The 17,881-nt window shown below is 38.2% G+C and overlaps 1 protein-coding gene across 1 annotated transcript in view; it reads left to right on the plus strand.

Moving 5' to 3' along the window:
• Positions 1-1,444: 1,444 nt before the first annotated feature.
• Positions 1,445-17,881, plus strand: part of TMX4 (thioredoxin related transmembrane protein 4) — a 43,697-nt gene continuing 27,260 nt past the window's right edge. The window contains exons 1-2 of the mRNA XM_040637988.1: positions 1,445-1,768; positions 12,912-13,027. Coding sequence (XP_040493922.1) covers positions 1,596-1,768; positions 12,912-13,027 — 289 coding nt within the window. The 5' untranslated portion in view covers positions 1,445-1,595. The remainder of the gene's footprint in view (positions 1,769-12,911; positions 13,028-17,881) is intronic.

The following is a 17,881-nucleotide window of genomic DNA, read 5'->3' on the forward strand; positions in this document are numbered from 1 at the left end:
CGCATAAATATTTTACTATCTGTAACCAATAAAGACTTTTTAAAAATATACTTACAAGACCATTATCACACCCAACAAAATTAATAGTTATTTTTTTAATTTTTTAATTTTAAAAATTTTAATAATTTTTTATTATGTTGTTAGTCACCATACAGTATATCCTTAGTTTTTGATGTAGTGTTCCATGATTCATTATTTGCATATAACAAGTTATTTCTTAATAGCAGAATCTAATTTAAAGAATTTTTTCTACCAATCACATATCATATACAAAAGCTGCACCGAAAAGAATGATAGAGTTCCTGTGTATATTTCTTTTTATAAGCAAAATAAAATGTTTTCTATTGAGTTTATAGGATTGATTTGTATGATGTGATTCTTAGTAACACTTATTGCAAGGACATTTTCCAAATTTACAATAATTTGTAAATGTGAGTCTTATATTTTTATAAGGGCTGGCTCCGCATAGCATTGAGCTACTACTAATTCACAGCTAACTCAAGTAAGATCTTTTCTGGAGGCAAAATTAATCTTTCTCTCCTATAGGATTAGAGATTGATCTCTTGTGCCCAGCAATACTGTTAGTTTTATAGCTGTCTTTGTTTTAAGCCCATGAAAGAAATCACACTTTTTCATCATGTATTGACCATGTTACCTAGTTTTATGCTTTGCACAGCTAATAAATTTTTATAAAGCACACTTTGAAAAAGCTCAGTCACCTTCTAATTGTATTTCAGCCATTCAAACTCAGGGTGTGGTGATCTCAAGGTACAGATGCATATAATGTGTACCTGGAGAGAGATTTGGAAATCATTTAGACTACATTCATTTTAGATCTGACGGACTGTAGCCAAGAGAAGTGCGAGATCCATTTAATTGCAACTGCCAATATTCTTTTATTCACTGACTCATTTTATGTTAGTACTCATGTTTTAGAAGACTTTTTATAAGATTAAAATTATTTAAAAATACAATTGCGGAGTCTAGTTTCACTATTATCTCCAATTAGGCAGTGATACGTCAAAATACACACGCACAGAGTATTTAAATTTTCCTCTCCCTTTCAGCAAGAGATGGCCAAGCGTCCTTCTGTTTTCTCCTTATAAATAGGTTTACTTTGCAGTCCATTGTTACTTTCACTTCCATTGAATAGTGGATGAATTTTTAAATTAGTGGCCGTGTTTCTCTTTAGCAATCTCCACGCGCGCCAACCCCCGTACTGGAGCCTGGGCACACGCGGTGCCTGTTCTAACTTAGGCAACATTGGGTCATCTGTTTATTTTCGGGGGGAGGGGGCGGGAGGGGGGAAGGGCGTCAGAAAGAAAGGGCGGCCGTTGCCCAGGCAACCGACACCCCGGGCAAAGGCAAGGCGAGGCGGGAGGGGGCGTGGCCTCGACGGGCCCGGGCGGATAAGAGGCGGCGCTGGCTGCCTGCCTCCGAAGCTGGGACTGTCCGTGCGGCTGGGCGGAGGCGGGGCGGCCCGGCACCACCTCCGACTACCTGGAAAGGCCCGGGCTGGCGGGCTAGCGAGGCCCCGGGCCCGCCGCTTCCTTTCCCCACGCCCCCTGCCGAGGAGCCTCCCTCCGCGCCCCAACATGGCGGGCGGGCACTGGGGTCCGCTGCTGACGGCGCTCCTGGCCGCCCGAGTGGCGGCGGCGGCGGAGGGCGGCCCCGAGCAGGCCGCGCTACCGGAGGAGCGGAGCTGGGTGCGGCCCATGACCGCCTCCAACTGGACGCTGGTGATGGAGGGCGAGTGGATGCTGAAATTGTGAGTGTGCCCGCCCGCCCCGCACGCCACACTGCCCTCGTGGGCGCCGCCCTCCCAGAGCCGCACGGGCGTCTGTGGATCCTGCACTGCCCGGTGGGCTCGACCACTGCTCGCCGGGCGACCTGCGGCTCCGGGGCCGGGCTGCTGCGGTGCGCATGCGCGCCAGGCCCTCCGCGGTGACAGCTGTGGGTGCCGAGCATCGCTCCCCCCAACTCCCCCCCCACCCCCCGCCTTGTTAGCCCCCTGCTTTTCGGGGAAAGAGTTTTAGGAATGGGGTGGGCAGCTCACCAAGGGGAGGAAGGGTAAATGGAGAAAACCTGTGAAAAAATTGCGTGCTTTTGATATAGGCGTATACGTAGAGAAAGGGCTGCCATTCAATGACATTTCCGTGTAGTACAAATATGTAGCACGGGCTAGGCAAGGTATTTGTTGAATGAATAATTCCAGCACGGTGAAGGACAGACCCGTTTGTGCAAAGTATTTTGGTTTTCATTTTGAAGACCCCGGAATGTCACTGTGAAAAATAAAACAGGAAGATGGGAATGTTTTTGAAGTTTTAGAACAAGATTTCAAATAAATGTTGATATTTGTTATCATTTTTACAGGTAGAGATTTCTGGGTAGATATCTTAATTGTGCTAGTGTAATAAAAGGACATTCGTAAATTGCCCCTTTTGAACAATAGAAGGTAAATTGTGCGTAGTGCCTTTGCTTGAAGGAGATGGGAAAAATAGAGTTTTGAGTTAGGAACAGGCAAGTAGCTTAAAATTAACTTCTAGGAAGAAAGTGATCGTTTGGAAAAAAATGTTGAGGTAGACAATGGGCAGATGTCTGAACAGGCTTCAGAGGCCATCATGGTGGGCTTGCAGGGGGAAAATGAAGAACCTCTGGAGAAATGATCGAGACCTTATCTCTTTAGACTGTAGTTTCAGGTAATATACATACTTGATCACTACTATTTGCCGATTAGTCTTACCTGGAGGACACAGACACACAGAATTGGATCTTTCCTTTATTTTTCCAAGACCAAATTTTGATTCTTTCAATTTAGATTGCAAACAGATGCCTATGAAGTTAAAACCTCGCTGTGAGATCAGGGCCAAAAGTTACAACTTCCTTAGCAGATTACATTGTTCAGAAAACATAATACCCATTACCCCTTCAAACATGCATATACCTTTTGGTCACAAAGGGGATATTTTAGACCTCTAAGTAAAATGCCTTTGGTATCATAATGAACCAATGACATGATTAAAGAAATCTGTTGTCATGAAAGACTTACTAAACTACCTAACCACTTTGGATGAAGATGATGAGGTCATTTTCCATTTGAGAGAGAAACTTAAGTAAGTGGAGCTTTATTCAACACTGCCATGTTTGTAATAATTGTAAGAATTTTAGACTGCATTTTGTCAACTAGTACTACAGAAAGTTCTTTTTTAAAGTAGGTGCTTACACAGTGGAGCTTTCTAGATGTCAATTTTCTGAATAAATCTGACTTTGTATATGTACATGATGAAGGTCAAAACCGAAAGGCCTCAACTCCTTTATAGCTCCTTTGTGGAATAGCTATGATTTTTTTTTTTCTTTAGGTAAAAGAACTAAGCAAACTAAAGGAGAGTGTAGGCCACATTAAGCTCATAAACAGCAAGAGCCAACAACTCCTGTGTTTGGCCATGTCGACTGTTCAAATTATACTCTTCATAAAGTTACAAGCCCAGACATGGGAACCAATTGCTCTAAACTTGCCATGTGTCCATTGCATGGAATATGTTTGGTCTGTGATACAAGATGAGACTTGTAACCCGGAAGTAAGCTGCCCTTGAGATCATTTAAGTAGAAGTTCCCTTTTCATCGAGTATGCTTCAGAATAGTTCAATATGAAGGGAAGCTGTAAAGGAAAAAAGACTTAAACCAATATATCCAAATTTTTTCTATATACCAGAACCTAAGTCCTGAAGAAATACTGTGGCTCTTAACTGTTTGTAATACTCCATCTCCTCCCTTTGACAAAAATCCGACACTTAAAAAATATAAACGTCATTATATTCTCTACCATGATAGGCCTATAAATTTCTAAGAATTCACTCAAATAGCCAATAATTTGCCAGATTATTTTCCTGATGTATATAACAGAGAAAAGCCAAATGTGTTAATACTAGCTACCATGTCAACCCCTTTTTCAAGTGAACTGATCATAATAAACAGAGATTGTTAGGGGTCTACAGATGATGCATTTAACTTTCCTACAGAAGCAAGTTAGTAGGCTTTCTGATGGTATTAAAATTTTGACTTTGAATGACAGTTCTTTATTTGTTCATTTGCTTATATGCAACTTCTCTTCTAGGAATTTTTTCTTTTATATTCCACTTCATACAGAGTTCCTATAATACAATTCCTGGTTATATTGGGATTGATAATTTAACTCATTTTTAAGGACCTAGCAGTGTTTTCTGCTCCTATTGTAAAACCTAATTTGTTATATTTTCTTTGTCTTTAAAACAGCAGTTTTTTTGGCAACTTGCAATTGAATTTTCAGGTTTTTTTTTTTTTTAAGATTTTATTTATTTATTTGACAGAGATAGAGACAGCCAGCGAGAGAGGGAACACAAGCAGGGGGAGTGGGAGAGGAAGAAGCAGGCTCACAGCGGAGGAGCCTGATGTGGGGCTCGATCCCATAACGCCCGGATCACGCCCTGAGCCGAAGGCAGACGCTTAACCGCTGTGCCACCCAGGCGCCCCTGAATTTTCAGGTTTTTTTAAAAAGATTTATTTATTCATTTTAGAGATAGCTTAAGGGAGAGAGTGTGTGCATGTGGAGGAGGGATGGAGGGAGAGAATATTCGAGCAGACTCCCCAGGGAGTGTGGAGCCCAATTCCTGGCTCGATCTTAAGACCCTGAAATCAGGACCTGAGCCAAAACCAAGAATCAGTCATTCAACCAACTGAGCCACCCAGACGGCCCCTGAATTTTCAGTTTTAAAAAAGAACTTCTCTGTTAAGGAGAAATATCAGTTAATATATATTTGTAGTAATTCACCATTTCAATTCTGAAACCTTTTTTAAAATCTGGAAAATTATCCCATTACTATTTATATTTTCTGTAATGTTTATTGTATATTCAGTTTTTCTCTTCTTGTTTGCTTTTATGCATTGTTTGGTAATTTTACCCCTATTTCTTCCATGTCTCTATAATTGGCTTTCTGTGCTTTTCTCATCTTAACCTCTGACGAAAAGTTTGCCCTTTCTCAGGGTTAGGAAAGATTATATAATCTTTAAAATATCTTCTGATGTTTTCTTTTCTCTATTTCCGTTGTTTCATACTGTCCTTCATTCAGTTACTTTGTAACCTTTTACTATTTTAAACTTTTTTGGTTCCCATTGTATCAGTCCTTGAGAATACTACTTTTGTTCTTTTGACAAACAACAGTATACATTCTATATACTTTTCTGTTGTTTTTTTTCCCCCAGAAAAAAAGGTAGTTATCCAAGCAGTTTAATTTTGACCTGCCTACTTTTAAATTGATATCCAGAGGCAAAGTATGTCTTTGAGTTAATTTACCTCTGTAAAGCATATAGATCTTTATAAAACACTACCTTTTTTGACTTTGTTCTTGGGACGATCATGTTTCAAAATTGAAAATAGTCACAGTGATGGAGGGAAGTCTCATTGATTTCCCTAGGACCTCTAGGTTTTAGTAATTTCTCCCCCCAAATCCTTCTTATTCCTGAAGAGAACATCTTCAACATCATCGCCTTAGCTTGTCCCGGTCAAATAATTATCATTTTTTTGCAGTTTAATAGATTATCTTGAGGTGCTGATTGAATGTTTAAGATATAGTCATTGAATGCTTGTTATGTTTCAGGTTTAGAGTTAGGGATCTGGAAAGATGAAAATGAATGAGCTACATTCTTTGCTTTCAAGGGACTGTCAGTTTCCTGTGCTCTGAAGGAAGTACGTAGCAGATATAGCATTCATTTATTTAGCAAATGTTTGCTGAGTACTTCTTCTCTGTCAAGGATTCAGCAGTGGTTCTCATCAGGGCACTATTGGCATCTTGGCTTGGACAGTTCTTTAATGTGGGGATGGCCTGCCCATTGCGGAACCTTGAGCATTGCTGCCCCAGCCCATTACATTCTAGTATTCATGTGACACCAAAAAAATTTAGCAATCTCCATCCCCTATGCATATTTCCAGATGTCTCTGATTGAAAACCACTGCCCTAGGTATTGCTACAGGTATTTAAAAACATGCAAAAGAATAGCGTATAAGTGAACATGTAAGTATTTGATTTCAGATTGTTTCCACAAAGGGTTATCCACATCACCTCCATGATCCTCATCATCTCAGTCACAGTAAACAGTTAAATTGCTTACATCACCTGTCCTCTTATTCATCGGTGCTCTCTTATTTGATCATCCCAGCAATCAGGTGCAGAATTCTCATTCTCATTCTTATTTACTAGAGGAGATTAAAACTCGAAAAGGTTAAAGCTTTGATTAAGGCCAGTAGTAAATGGTTGGCAAGGCCAGAACTAGAATGCAGGCCTGAGCTTTGCAGTTCCTGATGCAAGCCTAGAATAGTTGGGTAGTGGGGGAGCCTGGCTGATTCATGCTTAGGCTGTCAGCTAGCCTGGCTGATTCATGCTTAGGCTGTCAGCTAGCCATCTCCATAAGCCACCTGAAAGAAAGCCTTTTCCCTGTGGGATTTGGAGGCCCAGCCGTAGTCTCCAAATGAAGAGCATTATTGCTATATGCTCATTCCTGACACTTCACCACTCAAACAGGTGATCTGCCTTCTGTGCACACCAACCACCCAGGAAAATTCTCCCTTTGTCTTGTTTCTATCTAGGATGGCCCTTATCACAACTTATAATTATAAATTAATTTATATGCTCCTACACTTGGTTTTTGTCTAATTCCTCTTCTAGAAGATCAGCTTTTCAGTAGAGGATGAAAATCTTTCTTCTTCCTATTTATCTCCAGAGCCTTGATTACAAGTACGAGGTGTTCAATAAATACTTTGACTAAGTGAATGAGTGAATAGTATACTAGTTGTTCCTTTAATGAGGAGCTTCCTCTAGCACATCACTGAAGGAAACATCTATCTGTATATATTTTCGTAGGTAGTAAGGATAGTCACTATCATCTCCCATTTGTTCATTAATGTAATAAATACTTACTGTGGCCTAGGACCTGCGAGGCTCTGTTTGAGCTAGGTACAAGTGATGCACCGGTCACTTGCTCAATGGAGTGTGCATTCTAAAGAAAGTAGTAAATTCCATTTTCTCTAGCAGGTATCGTGGTTTTCGTGGAGTTATCAAGTTTTATTTTCCCTCTACATTTTATGATAAAATATCCTAGAAATGATCTAAAGAAATAGAATCATACATAAGCCTTCCATCTCTTGGATCATTAAGAGTTTTTCCATATTTTCCAGAGAGAAGAATAATACTCAATGTAGATCTTCTGTTGACATTTTGATTTAGTTTCATGTATTAAGTCATAGAAAGATGAGCCTAGTGTACCTTTTTCATCTTCATTGTCACATATTCTTCTGAACATTTTGGTCAAAGTAAGTTCTAAGTGAAAATCGACCACATCAGTCATTGTTCATCTCTGTTCTGCAAGGATAAGAAAAGAGAATGTACAGGAGTGTGCAGTCTCTCCTGAAGAGAGAGTGTGAAATTTGAGCCAGGACAGAAGAAGAAAAATTGCCCATTATTGGGGAATAAAAATGTATTTTTAGTAAAATTTTATTTCTAGGAAATGTTTTTAAGTAACTCCTTTCTTGTACACTTAATGAAATCTCACAAATTCAGTTGGCTTATGCAATCAAAATAATCAAGGGCTTTCAACCACCTTGCATATAGCAGAAACTAAGTGTAATACATGCATAAATATGGACATGGATGACAAAAACATGCTTTTGAATTTTCTTTCCCAGAAGTGGCTAAAAACATTGGACTGATATCCAAGTTGATGTAATTTAACAGTGTTTTAGTTATCTGGAATGCATTTTTATTTTATTTTATTTTTTTTAAGATTTTATTTATTTATTTGACAGAGATAGAGACAGCCAGCGAGAGAGGGAACACAAGCAGGGGGAGTGGGAGAGGAAGAAGCAGGCTCATAGCGGAGGAGCCTGATGTGGGGCTCGATCCCAGAACGCCGGGATCACGCCCTGAGCCGAAGGCAGACGCTTAACCACCGTGCCACCCAGGCGCCCCTGAAATGCATTTTGAACGTCTTTATGAAGCTTACTAATTTTATCCACCACTGCCACCTGGGAAAAGTTTAAATAGAAGAGATACTATTGTATAGTTTCCATGACTATAAAGGTTCTAGTTTCTCTTGGAGGCTCTTAAATGAAAGAAGGATTAATTTGAATGTAAAAGACAAAGTTATGTGGCAGGTCAACTCTTTTATAGTTCTTAGAAGAGCGACATTTTGAACTAGTCTTAAATGATATAAATGAAGATCATATTCCGTCCTTTCTGCTGATTTTTGTCATGCATATGTGCATAAAAATTACATTTATATATACAAACATACACACAGAGAGAGACAGAGTGTGCATGAGTACATGAAAATCATGAGTTTCCTTATTTGTATTCCTTTGGCCCCTGAAGGTATTTTCCTTTTTAGGTTCTAAAGTACTGTCTAAATCACAGTGCTTTAGATCCAAAAGAACAGTAATAATTTAAAAAGTTGAAACAACAATGAACCAATTCCCACACCAGTGACTCAGAGCTGACTTATTTCTACCACCGAAAGAACGCACCAAGTTAGTGAATGATATTGGTGCACAACACAAATAGCTCTGATTAAATCTCAGAAATAAGGGCATTCATAGTCTCCAGTGAGTAGCAGCTACATAAAAAATGGAATATCTGAAGTGACCTCAGTGGCATTTTTATATCTTGGGATCAATGTCACCAAAATCCCAATTTATATAATAGCCTGTCCAGAGATTAGGGACTGGGATTTTAAAAAAAATAAAAGATGAAATCTGCATGATTTAATAATTACTGAGGTAGTCAGTGTGTCTATGAGTTAAATGCAAAGGCACAGGCTTGGGGAAACAAAGCAAAAAGGATCTAGAATTCATTTAATTATACTGCAAGATTTCTTCCTTATTTTTGGTAATTTCTTCCTTCTGTCTGGTTCTCTCTCCCTCTCTGTCTCGCTCCCCCTACCCCTCTCAATTTTGGGTCTTATTTTGCTTGGAGGTTTTATCACATAAATACCTCCATCTGGGTTCTTGCTCTGTGTGGTCTTAGGTGACCTTAAGCAAGGTCCTTTCAACCTATCTTGTCTGTTTGACAGTAAAGTCGTAAGGTGCAGGTGAGTTCTAATGCATCAAAAAAGGGTCTTGGAAACCAAGCAATATATTACAAATGTAATTGGTATTAGTGATTGTTCTTAATATGTGTCTGCTTTATATAAGTCATCTAATCTCCCAATAACCTTCTAAGGTAGCTGCTGTTACTGTCCGATTTTGCAGTTGAGGAAGTTGAGGCATAGAGTGATTACTAACCTGCCCAAAGTCACATGATTAATTTGTGATTGGTCTTGTTGAATCCTTTGGCAGGACTCTTATCTAATAAACTGAAATGCCCGTTGAAGTACTAAAATAATAAAATGTTCTCTTTTTCCCTAAAGTTTACCAACTGCTTGTCCCAGTATCATCTATCATATGGATATTTTAAAAATATGTAAAAAATGACTTTTCTCAAAGACTACAATTTTCTTTAAAGTTTGTTCATTTGTTTCTTCAGCAAATATTTATTGAACACTTATTGTACCAGGTATATACTTTGCCCTGGAAATGTAGAGATAACATGTGTTTAAAATCAGCCATGTTCAAAGATACCAGCAAATTGTTCCATGTTCTCTGGTCCATATCTCTGGGGTCTCAGGGATTAGAGAGTGAGCTGTACTGAGAAGATTAATGACTTTTTAGAATTATCTTGGAACTGGCTATACTAGATCCTTCCAGAGATGGATGAACAATCCTTAGGATGGACAATTGTGCTGAAATCTGGCTGCTTCTGGTGTCTGGCTGGAGAGAGAAATGCATGCCTTACTCTGGTCAGCCCTTTCTCTCCTGGGCTGTGCCCAGTCTCAATACTTGTCTTGAAGTAAATGCAATCTCCCCATCATGTTGACTTTTTAACCCCCTATGCCCTTTCATAATGTGAACGATCAAAATATTGCCCCATTTCAGAAATGTTTGTTAATGTTGTTTTTCTGGAAAGTGGGTTTGTACTCGTTGCTTTGAGTGTTGCATGGCATTTACACACATGCTTCTATTCAGGTCAAGATAAAAGGGTTTGTAAATGATGACCTGACAGCATCTTTGAGCCTAAATCTTGTTATAGAATTTGATCATTTAACGTTTACTCCCCTTTATTTCCTTTCCTAAGGCATTATTTCCTGTGTGTGTTTTATTCTTTTGGCAGACATTCTTTCCTACCTCTTTCCACCCCACCCCTTTTGTCTCTTAATGTAGAAATAATAGAGGCCCTGCTTTGTAAAATTAATTCAGGAATGGACAAAAATTGAAAATAAATTGGGGGGAATCAACATTTTCTCAATGCTGAGCCTACCCATCCAGAACTTGTTATATCTTTCCATTTAATCAAATATTTAAGAAAGCTATATTTGATCATTATATTATACCTAAAACTTATATAATGTTATATGTCAGTTATACCTCTGAAATTAGGAAAATTTCAAACATAAACAAAAATAGGAGTAGTATAATGAACCCCCATCATCCATCATCCAGATTCAGTAGTTGTATCAAAATATTGCCAATCTTGGTTCATCCATGTCTCCTGCCCTCTATCCCTGGGTGGCATAATTTACATATCATAAAATTCATCCATTGTACATAAACGATTCAGTGATATCAAGTCTTTTAAAAGTATCTATTGCATTTATTCCCTCAGCGTTTTGACTTGAGTTGAGGATTTTTTAAAAATATAATTTAAACAGATTTAAGCAGATATTAAAAATATCATGTCTAGTTGATGGCATCCCAAAATATTATTCAAAGTGTCTGGTGATGTTTTTTCCTGGAGTATCCTGTCCTATGTTGTGAGCAATGATTAATTAATTTTATTTACTGCTTTTTTTCTTCGGGGTATTATTAAGCAAAACAGAATGTCTCTCCATTTGTACTAATGTATTTTTGTGACATTGTTCTGTAAATGTTAATTTTCCTTTTAATTGTGTCCTTTGTTAGTATTTTAAAATGGATTTCCTGTGTACGCTATTGTTTGTTCATAATATTATATATTAAGCATAGCTCTACCAACTCTTTAAGTCTTCATAAAGCATATTTGATCTCAATTCCTTCTAATTTCAAATGGTATCTTCCTTTCTGTATTAGTTTCCTTGGACTACTGCAAATTACCACTAACTTGGTAGCTTAAAACAGTGGAAATTTATTCTCTCACAATTCTGGAGACCAAAATTCCAAAATCACCATGTTGGCAAGGTTGGCTCCCTCTGGAGGCTCTGGGAGAGTGTCTGTTCCATGCCTCTGTTATCTTCTTGTGGCTGCCGGCAGTCCTTGGCATTCCTTGGCCTGTACCTACAGACCTCCCATCTCTGACTGCATCTTCACATGGCCTTCTTCCTGTGTCTCTGTGTCACTCTCCCCTCTTCTTTCTCTTATGAGAACCTACCTTAAATCTAGGACAATCTCACCCCAAGATCCTTACTTTAATTATATGTGTAAAGACCCTTATTCCAAATAAGATTGTATGCACAGGTATGGGGGCTTAGGACTCTTTTTAAGAGACACTGTTCAATCCACTATACTTTCTAAACAGCAGTTTTCTCTGGATTACTATTTTAACATCTGCATATGAAATCCTGGAACACATTAGAGCTTTATGGCCCATTTATGATGTTTTCTGCATCATGGGAGGCAAAGTGAGGCCATTAGCATACTGCCAGGAGGACAGCTCAGCCTTCCAGTTTGCTTCCGTCTTATCCTTCCCTGATCCATTATCCACAGAGCTGCCAGATGACTTTTCCAAAAATGTAAATCTGATCGTGATTCTTACTTTTTTTAGGGCATCAGTCATGGAGCTTGGAATAAAGTCCTAACTCCTTATTCAACATTTTTAAAGGCTGTGAATGATGTTTTCATCCTGTCCTGTCAATACTCTGTCTTCAAACTTCCTGTTCTCTCTGCTTGGGTTAGAACATTCCTTGACCCCTCTCTGGCTATTACTCTTACTTTAGATCTTAGCACAGATGCTCCTTTCTCTGTAGGCCCTTCTGAGATCATCCACCTTCTGAGTGTCCCAGAGCATCTGTCCCACATTCTCAGTCATGGCATTTGCCACTGGGTTGTCTGTACCCCCGTGCATACCTCATTTCATCTGTGGATGATAGACTCCACAAGGAGGAAAGAGGCACCATGTCTGTCTTGTTCACAGGGGTAGCCTCAGTTTTTAACATGGTGCTTAGATCATCTTTATTGAATGAAAAAATTATCTAAAACGGTAGAGTTCTGGCTGAAGGCCCAAGTATTTATTTCTAACCCCTATTGTATTTAAGAAAGCGTCTGTGGAGCAGGCTTAGCCTATAGCTTCTACTTTCTCCTAATGGTTCGGAACTGCCACGTATCTTTGGAAATGACTTACATTTTGGGGGACCCACTAGCAATACATCTTCTGGCCTCTACCCATCAGATCTCACTTTGATGAATCTGAAACTGGTTTGGCTAGTTTAAAGACACCCTTGTGAAAATTGTCTGCCTTTAGTGGGACACTCAAAGCTTTTCACCCTCGAAAATCAAAAGCTATCTGGAAGGTAGTAAAATTTGGGTCCATTGTAAGAATAACATTGAAATAAAATATTTTATATATTAAAATAATTTATGAAAATCTTCTTAAACTTTGGCTATTTTTTCCCCAGGGAATTGATATTCATACATTAAATTCTGGGGGGGGCGGAAATATGCTTCTGTTTTTCTATATCAAGCAACTTTGGAAAAGCTTGCTTTTTGTTCTTCCCTTTAGTTAATAATTTATTTTTTAAATTTAAGTGCTCTATTTCTCTACTTTGTTTTATAGATTTTTTTCATATGTTTATATTGACTAGCTATTTTCCTTTTACAGTTATGCTCCGTGGTGTCCATCCTGTCAGCAGACTGATTCAGAATGGGAGACATTTGCAAAGAATGGTGAAATACTTCAGATCAGTGTGGGAAAAGTAGATGTCATTCAAGAACCAGGTACTGTACATGTTGAACATTGCAAAAGTTTGTTACTTTTTATTTTGAGTTTTTTCAAGCATATGGAAAAGTTGAAAGACTAGGATATTGAGTATCCATGAACTGACCGCCTAGAATCAACAGATAACATTTTAGCATATCCGGGTCTATGTATGTTTGTGTTTACATATATGTGTGTATATATATTTATACTATTATTATTAATTTGCTGAATCATTTGAAAATCAGTTGTAGACCCCATGATACTTGCCCATCAATACTTCAACATATTAAGATCTTTATAATAATTTCCCATGTTTTTTATCGCTTTTTGAAACAGGATCTAATCAAGGTTCAGTAACTGAATTTCGTAATTACATCTTTTTAGTTTCCCTCGATCTAGAAGATAGTCCCCCCACTTTTTTTCATTACATTGACACTCTGAAGAGAACAGGCCAAGGATTTGCCTAGGTGTTTCTTTATGGTAACATTTAATTTATTCTTGTAATTTGAATTTTGGTCTAGAAGCATGTTCAGGTTAGATGTTTATGGCGACAGTACTTCATAAGTGATCCCACTTAAATTGTATTCCATCAGAAGATACATGTTATCACCATTAATGCTGCTGGGTTTGAGCACTTGGTTAAGGGGAGGATGATAAACATCTATATTATAAAGAAAAGACCCCACTTCTGATTAGGAAATAATCTGTGGGGTGATACTTTGGGGATTTAAGATCCATGATGATCTTACCTGAATCAAATATTTCATAGTGGGTTTCAGAATAGTGAATTTCTAATTCTGTTGTTCCATCTACATTTATTAGCTGTTAGTGATGTAATTTTTCAAAAGAAAGAGGGAAATAAAGGAAACTTTTAAATTCAGAGAAGATACAATTTGTATTTGTAGTTTAAAAATAACTGTGTAGGGATGCCTGGGTGGCTCAGTTGGTTAAGAGTCTTCCTTCTTGCTGCAACATGGACGGCACTGGAGAAGATAATGCTAAGTGAAGTAAGTCAAGCAGAGAAAGACAATTATCATATGATTTCTCTCATCTATGGAACATAAGAACTAGGAAGATCAGTAGGGGAAGAAAGGGATAAAGAAAGGGGGGTAATCAGAAGGGGGAATGAGAGACTATGGACTATGAGAAACAAACTGAGGGCCTCAGAGGGGAGGGGGGAGAGGGAATGGGATAGACCGGTGATGGGTAGTAAGGAAGGCATGTATTGCATGGTGCACTGGGTGTTATATGCAACTAATGAATCATCGAACTTTACATCGGAAACCAGGGATGCACTGTATGGTGACTAACATAATATAATAAAAAAACATTTAAAAAAAAAAAAGAGTCTGCCTTCATCTTAGGTCATGATCTGGGATCGAGTCCTGTATCAGGCTCCTTGCTCAGTGGGGAGCCTGCTGCTCTCCCTGCTTGTACTCTCTCTTTCTCTCTCTCTTTCTCTCTCTGTCTGACAAATAAATAAATAAAATCTTAAAAAAATAGCTGTGTATTATATATAAGATGAGAAGAAAAGCTAGGTTTTTGTGATTAACATTTCAAACTTGAATGTTTGGAAACTTTATTAGTTATTTTTTTCCTGTCTACATTCAATTTCTATCTACTCCATCCCTTTACAAGGGAAAAGAGAGGTGTAGCTCTCTTACTTTTCTGTAATAACAGTGAGTGCAAAAGCACAAAGTACTGCCTTACCAATTACTTGGACAACAGAATGGATGCTGTTAAGATGGATGTGTTGACAAACCCTTGGGGAGAGATTTCTGTTAAAGCCATTAGTCCTCAAGCCTCTGCCTTTCTAATCATTTGAATCAAAGCCACTTCTGCCCATCTGCTATTTAGAGATGGACAATTATACTTATTAGTTCGTGGTTTGGGCTGTTATAATGAGTTATTCTGTTTGGACATCAAGTTACTGCAATTATATTTTTGCTGTAAACTTGTTTTTGTCTTTTAGTAGTTCGAGTCCAACAAAATCAGGTGTAAGCCTTGCTAATTAGTGAGCACCAAGCATGTTTTATGATGAGTTTCTTGGAAATGCAGCTGGCCTATTCACATTTCAGTCATTTAGTATACCTGCCGTGAATTCACAGCATGATTTGAATGGAAAGAATTAAACAATTAGCTTTGTGATGGATTCACAGATCTAAAGGCTAACTAAATACAGTCTTTCCATCTAAAATGTAGATTTACAGCTATTTTTTCCATTATTAATATACTAAGTGCTTTTTTTGATAATGTAGAAAGAAATTTATTATAATGAACTATTTTAAAAACAGATTTATCATTGGCTCATACTATTTATACAAATGTAAACTATATATATTTGAAACTTTTATCAAAGAAGAAAGAAAAAAGTCTTTGGTCCAGTATTTTTTAGAAATAGTGAAGAAACAAAGTCCAAAAAAGGAAAAATGATTGTTTTATGTATTAGAATAATATTTTTAAAGTATAAGTTCTAGAAGTCTTTTAAATAATAAAATTTTAAAAACTATAATTCATAAATACAAATTATGAGACAAAATTCCACACACACAATTGAGCGGCCTAAAGAATATTTCACTTCAGATTATGTGATTTTATTTTATACTTTATTTCAAATTACAAATCTAATGCTGTCAATTATCTTTTAAAAGGGTTTAAGAATAATGTACTTATTCAACAAATGTTTGCGTTTCTACCATGCACCAGCTCTTGTTCTAGATAGCAGTGATAGAGATTAATGATACAAGCGAATAAGGAAGATAAAGACCTGGCTCCCCATTGAGCTTACATTTTAGTGAAGGAAAGAAATAGTAACAAGAGTAAAATGGAAAATACTGTCCGGTGGTCGTAAGGACTATGAAAAAGAAGAAATCAGGATAGAAATGTAGAAAATGGTGGGAGCCACTATTTTCAATAGGCTGTCCAGGGAAGGACTGTTTGACTAGATGTCTTCACAAATTGAGGGGTGAACTTCAAGAAGCTGTAGGGGAGGAGCATTCCAGGCAGAGCCAACCACATGTGCAGGCACAGGAGTGTGCTTGGCTGATTTGAGGAACCATGTGACAGCCAGTGGGGTATTCAAGAGAAACAGAGCTAGAGAGATGGTAGGTAGGAACCAGACCACGGGGGTCTGGTCGGCCATGACAAGGAATTCGGATTTTAGTAAGATAGGAAGGAAGCTACTGGAAGGTTTTGAGCGAGGGAGTGACATGAGATGGCTTATGTTTTGAAAGAATTGCCTTGACTGCTACATGAAAACGTGTCTGTAAAGGTTGGACGTGGAAGCAAGAAGAGAAGAGGTTAATGCAGCCCCGTGTGGAGACGGTGGTGGCTTGGATTAGTAGCGGCAGTGCTGAGGGACTGGATTTGAGACACTACATTTGGCTGGAATATCCACATGGAGTCCGTGATGGATTGGCTGCAGCATTTGATGGAAAGAAAGAAGATGGAGAAGACCGAAGGAAGAGCAGTTTGGGAACAAAGCTGAAGTTCAAGATGTTCAATAGAAAACCAAACAGAGCTGAGCTAGAGATGTACATTAGAGGATCATCCCTATAGACGGTATTTGAAAGGAGGGGAGGAATTGAGATTACCTAGGGACGGTGTGCCAGGGAAGTGTTTTGAGGATTGAAAACCAGGGCACTCTAACATTTAGAAGGAAAGATGCAGTTCCAGCAGAGGAAAGAGGGAAGCAGGTGAGGTAGGAAGGAGGTGGAGGGGTAGGGGATCCTGGAAGCTAAGTGAAGAGAGGGTGTCTTATACGGTACTAACTCACCGGCAAGCCTCCAGTGTGGCTTGTCCCTATTCTTGGAAGCCCTTTGGGTATTTACTGCACTTTTACAAAGTCTAACATCCTGAATGAGCAGTGGGATATAATTGAAATGATACTACTTTTCCTCAAATTGAGCACTTTACTGAATATTTCTGTGTACAGATTTATATTTGGTTACAGATCTCCATTAGTATATTCTTTCATTAAGGCTGCCTTGCCAGGAGTGCTAGTAAAGAAATGATTTCATTTCTTTTCCCTGTAAGTAAAATTTACAAAGAAGTGAAAGCAGGAGTTTTTGAAGTGTTTCTGCATAGTCTTCAGTTTTGCCTATAACTCTTCCATTGGTTTATCTCACAAGAGATTTTTTAAGGTATTTTGAACAGAAAATAAGTTTGCAGAATTATAAAGATTAGGGATTATACATTGCATTTTGCTGCTGAGATGTAGAAGTCAAGGAAAGGAAAGGCCTTAGATTAGATTACATGGTATTGCCTGCTTAATACTGCATAGACCGGGTGATGTAACAGTTGCATGCTCTTTGGGAAATTAAATGTAATGAGCATGTACCTAAACTTTCTGTTCCATGCAGATGAGCTTAGTAGTCAAGGACAGGAAAACAGCAGGTGCTCATAGAGCACCCATGGGTGATGGCTAGTTCACTAGACTAGAGGTAACCAGACTCCTACCACAGCCAAGAATAAGCATTGTGTTTAAACCACTGATCAGTTGCAAAAGCCAACTTAGTTTACTGTGCTTCAGTTAGTGTTCATATTTTAATTTTATAATTGTAAAAATTAGTCTTTTGTATTATACTGACAACTTTATTTCAGTCTCAAAGATAAGGTTAGTTCTACTTTTTTTCATTGCTTTCCTTCTGCTACTCTTTTGGTGATAATAACTAGCATTTAGTTAAGCATTTACTTTAGCCTATAGCTGTGTTAGGCACTTACATACCTTCATAACAACCCTAGGAAGAACTGTTTATCTCTATATCTCTATATTACTCAGAAAACTGAGGCTCAGAGAGGTTAAGTAACGTGCCCAAAGTAACACAGCTAATAATGGTAGAACCAAAGCTAACAGCTGTCCACATTTTTTA

This window comes from Ursus maritimus, unplaced genomic scaffold, assembly GCF_017311325.1.
Source record: "Ursus maritimus isolate PB19 unplaced genomic scaffold, ASM1731132v1 scaffold_22, whole genome shotgun sequence".
Taxonomy (NCBI): Eukaryota; Metazoa; Chordata; class Mammalia; order Carnivora; family Ursidae; genus Ursus; species Ursus maritimus.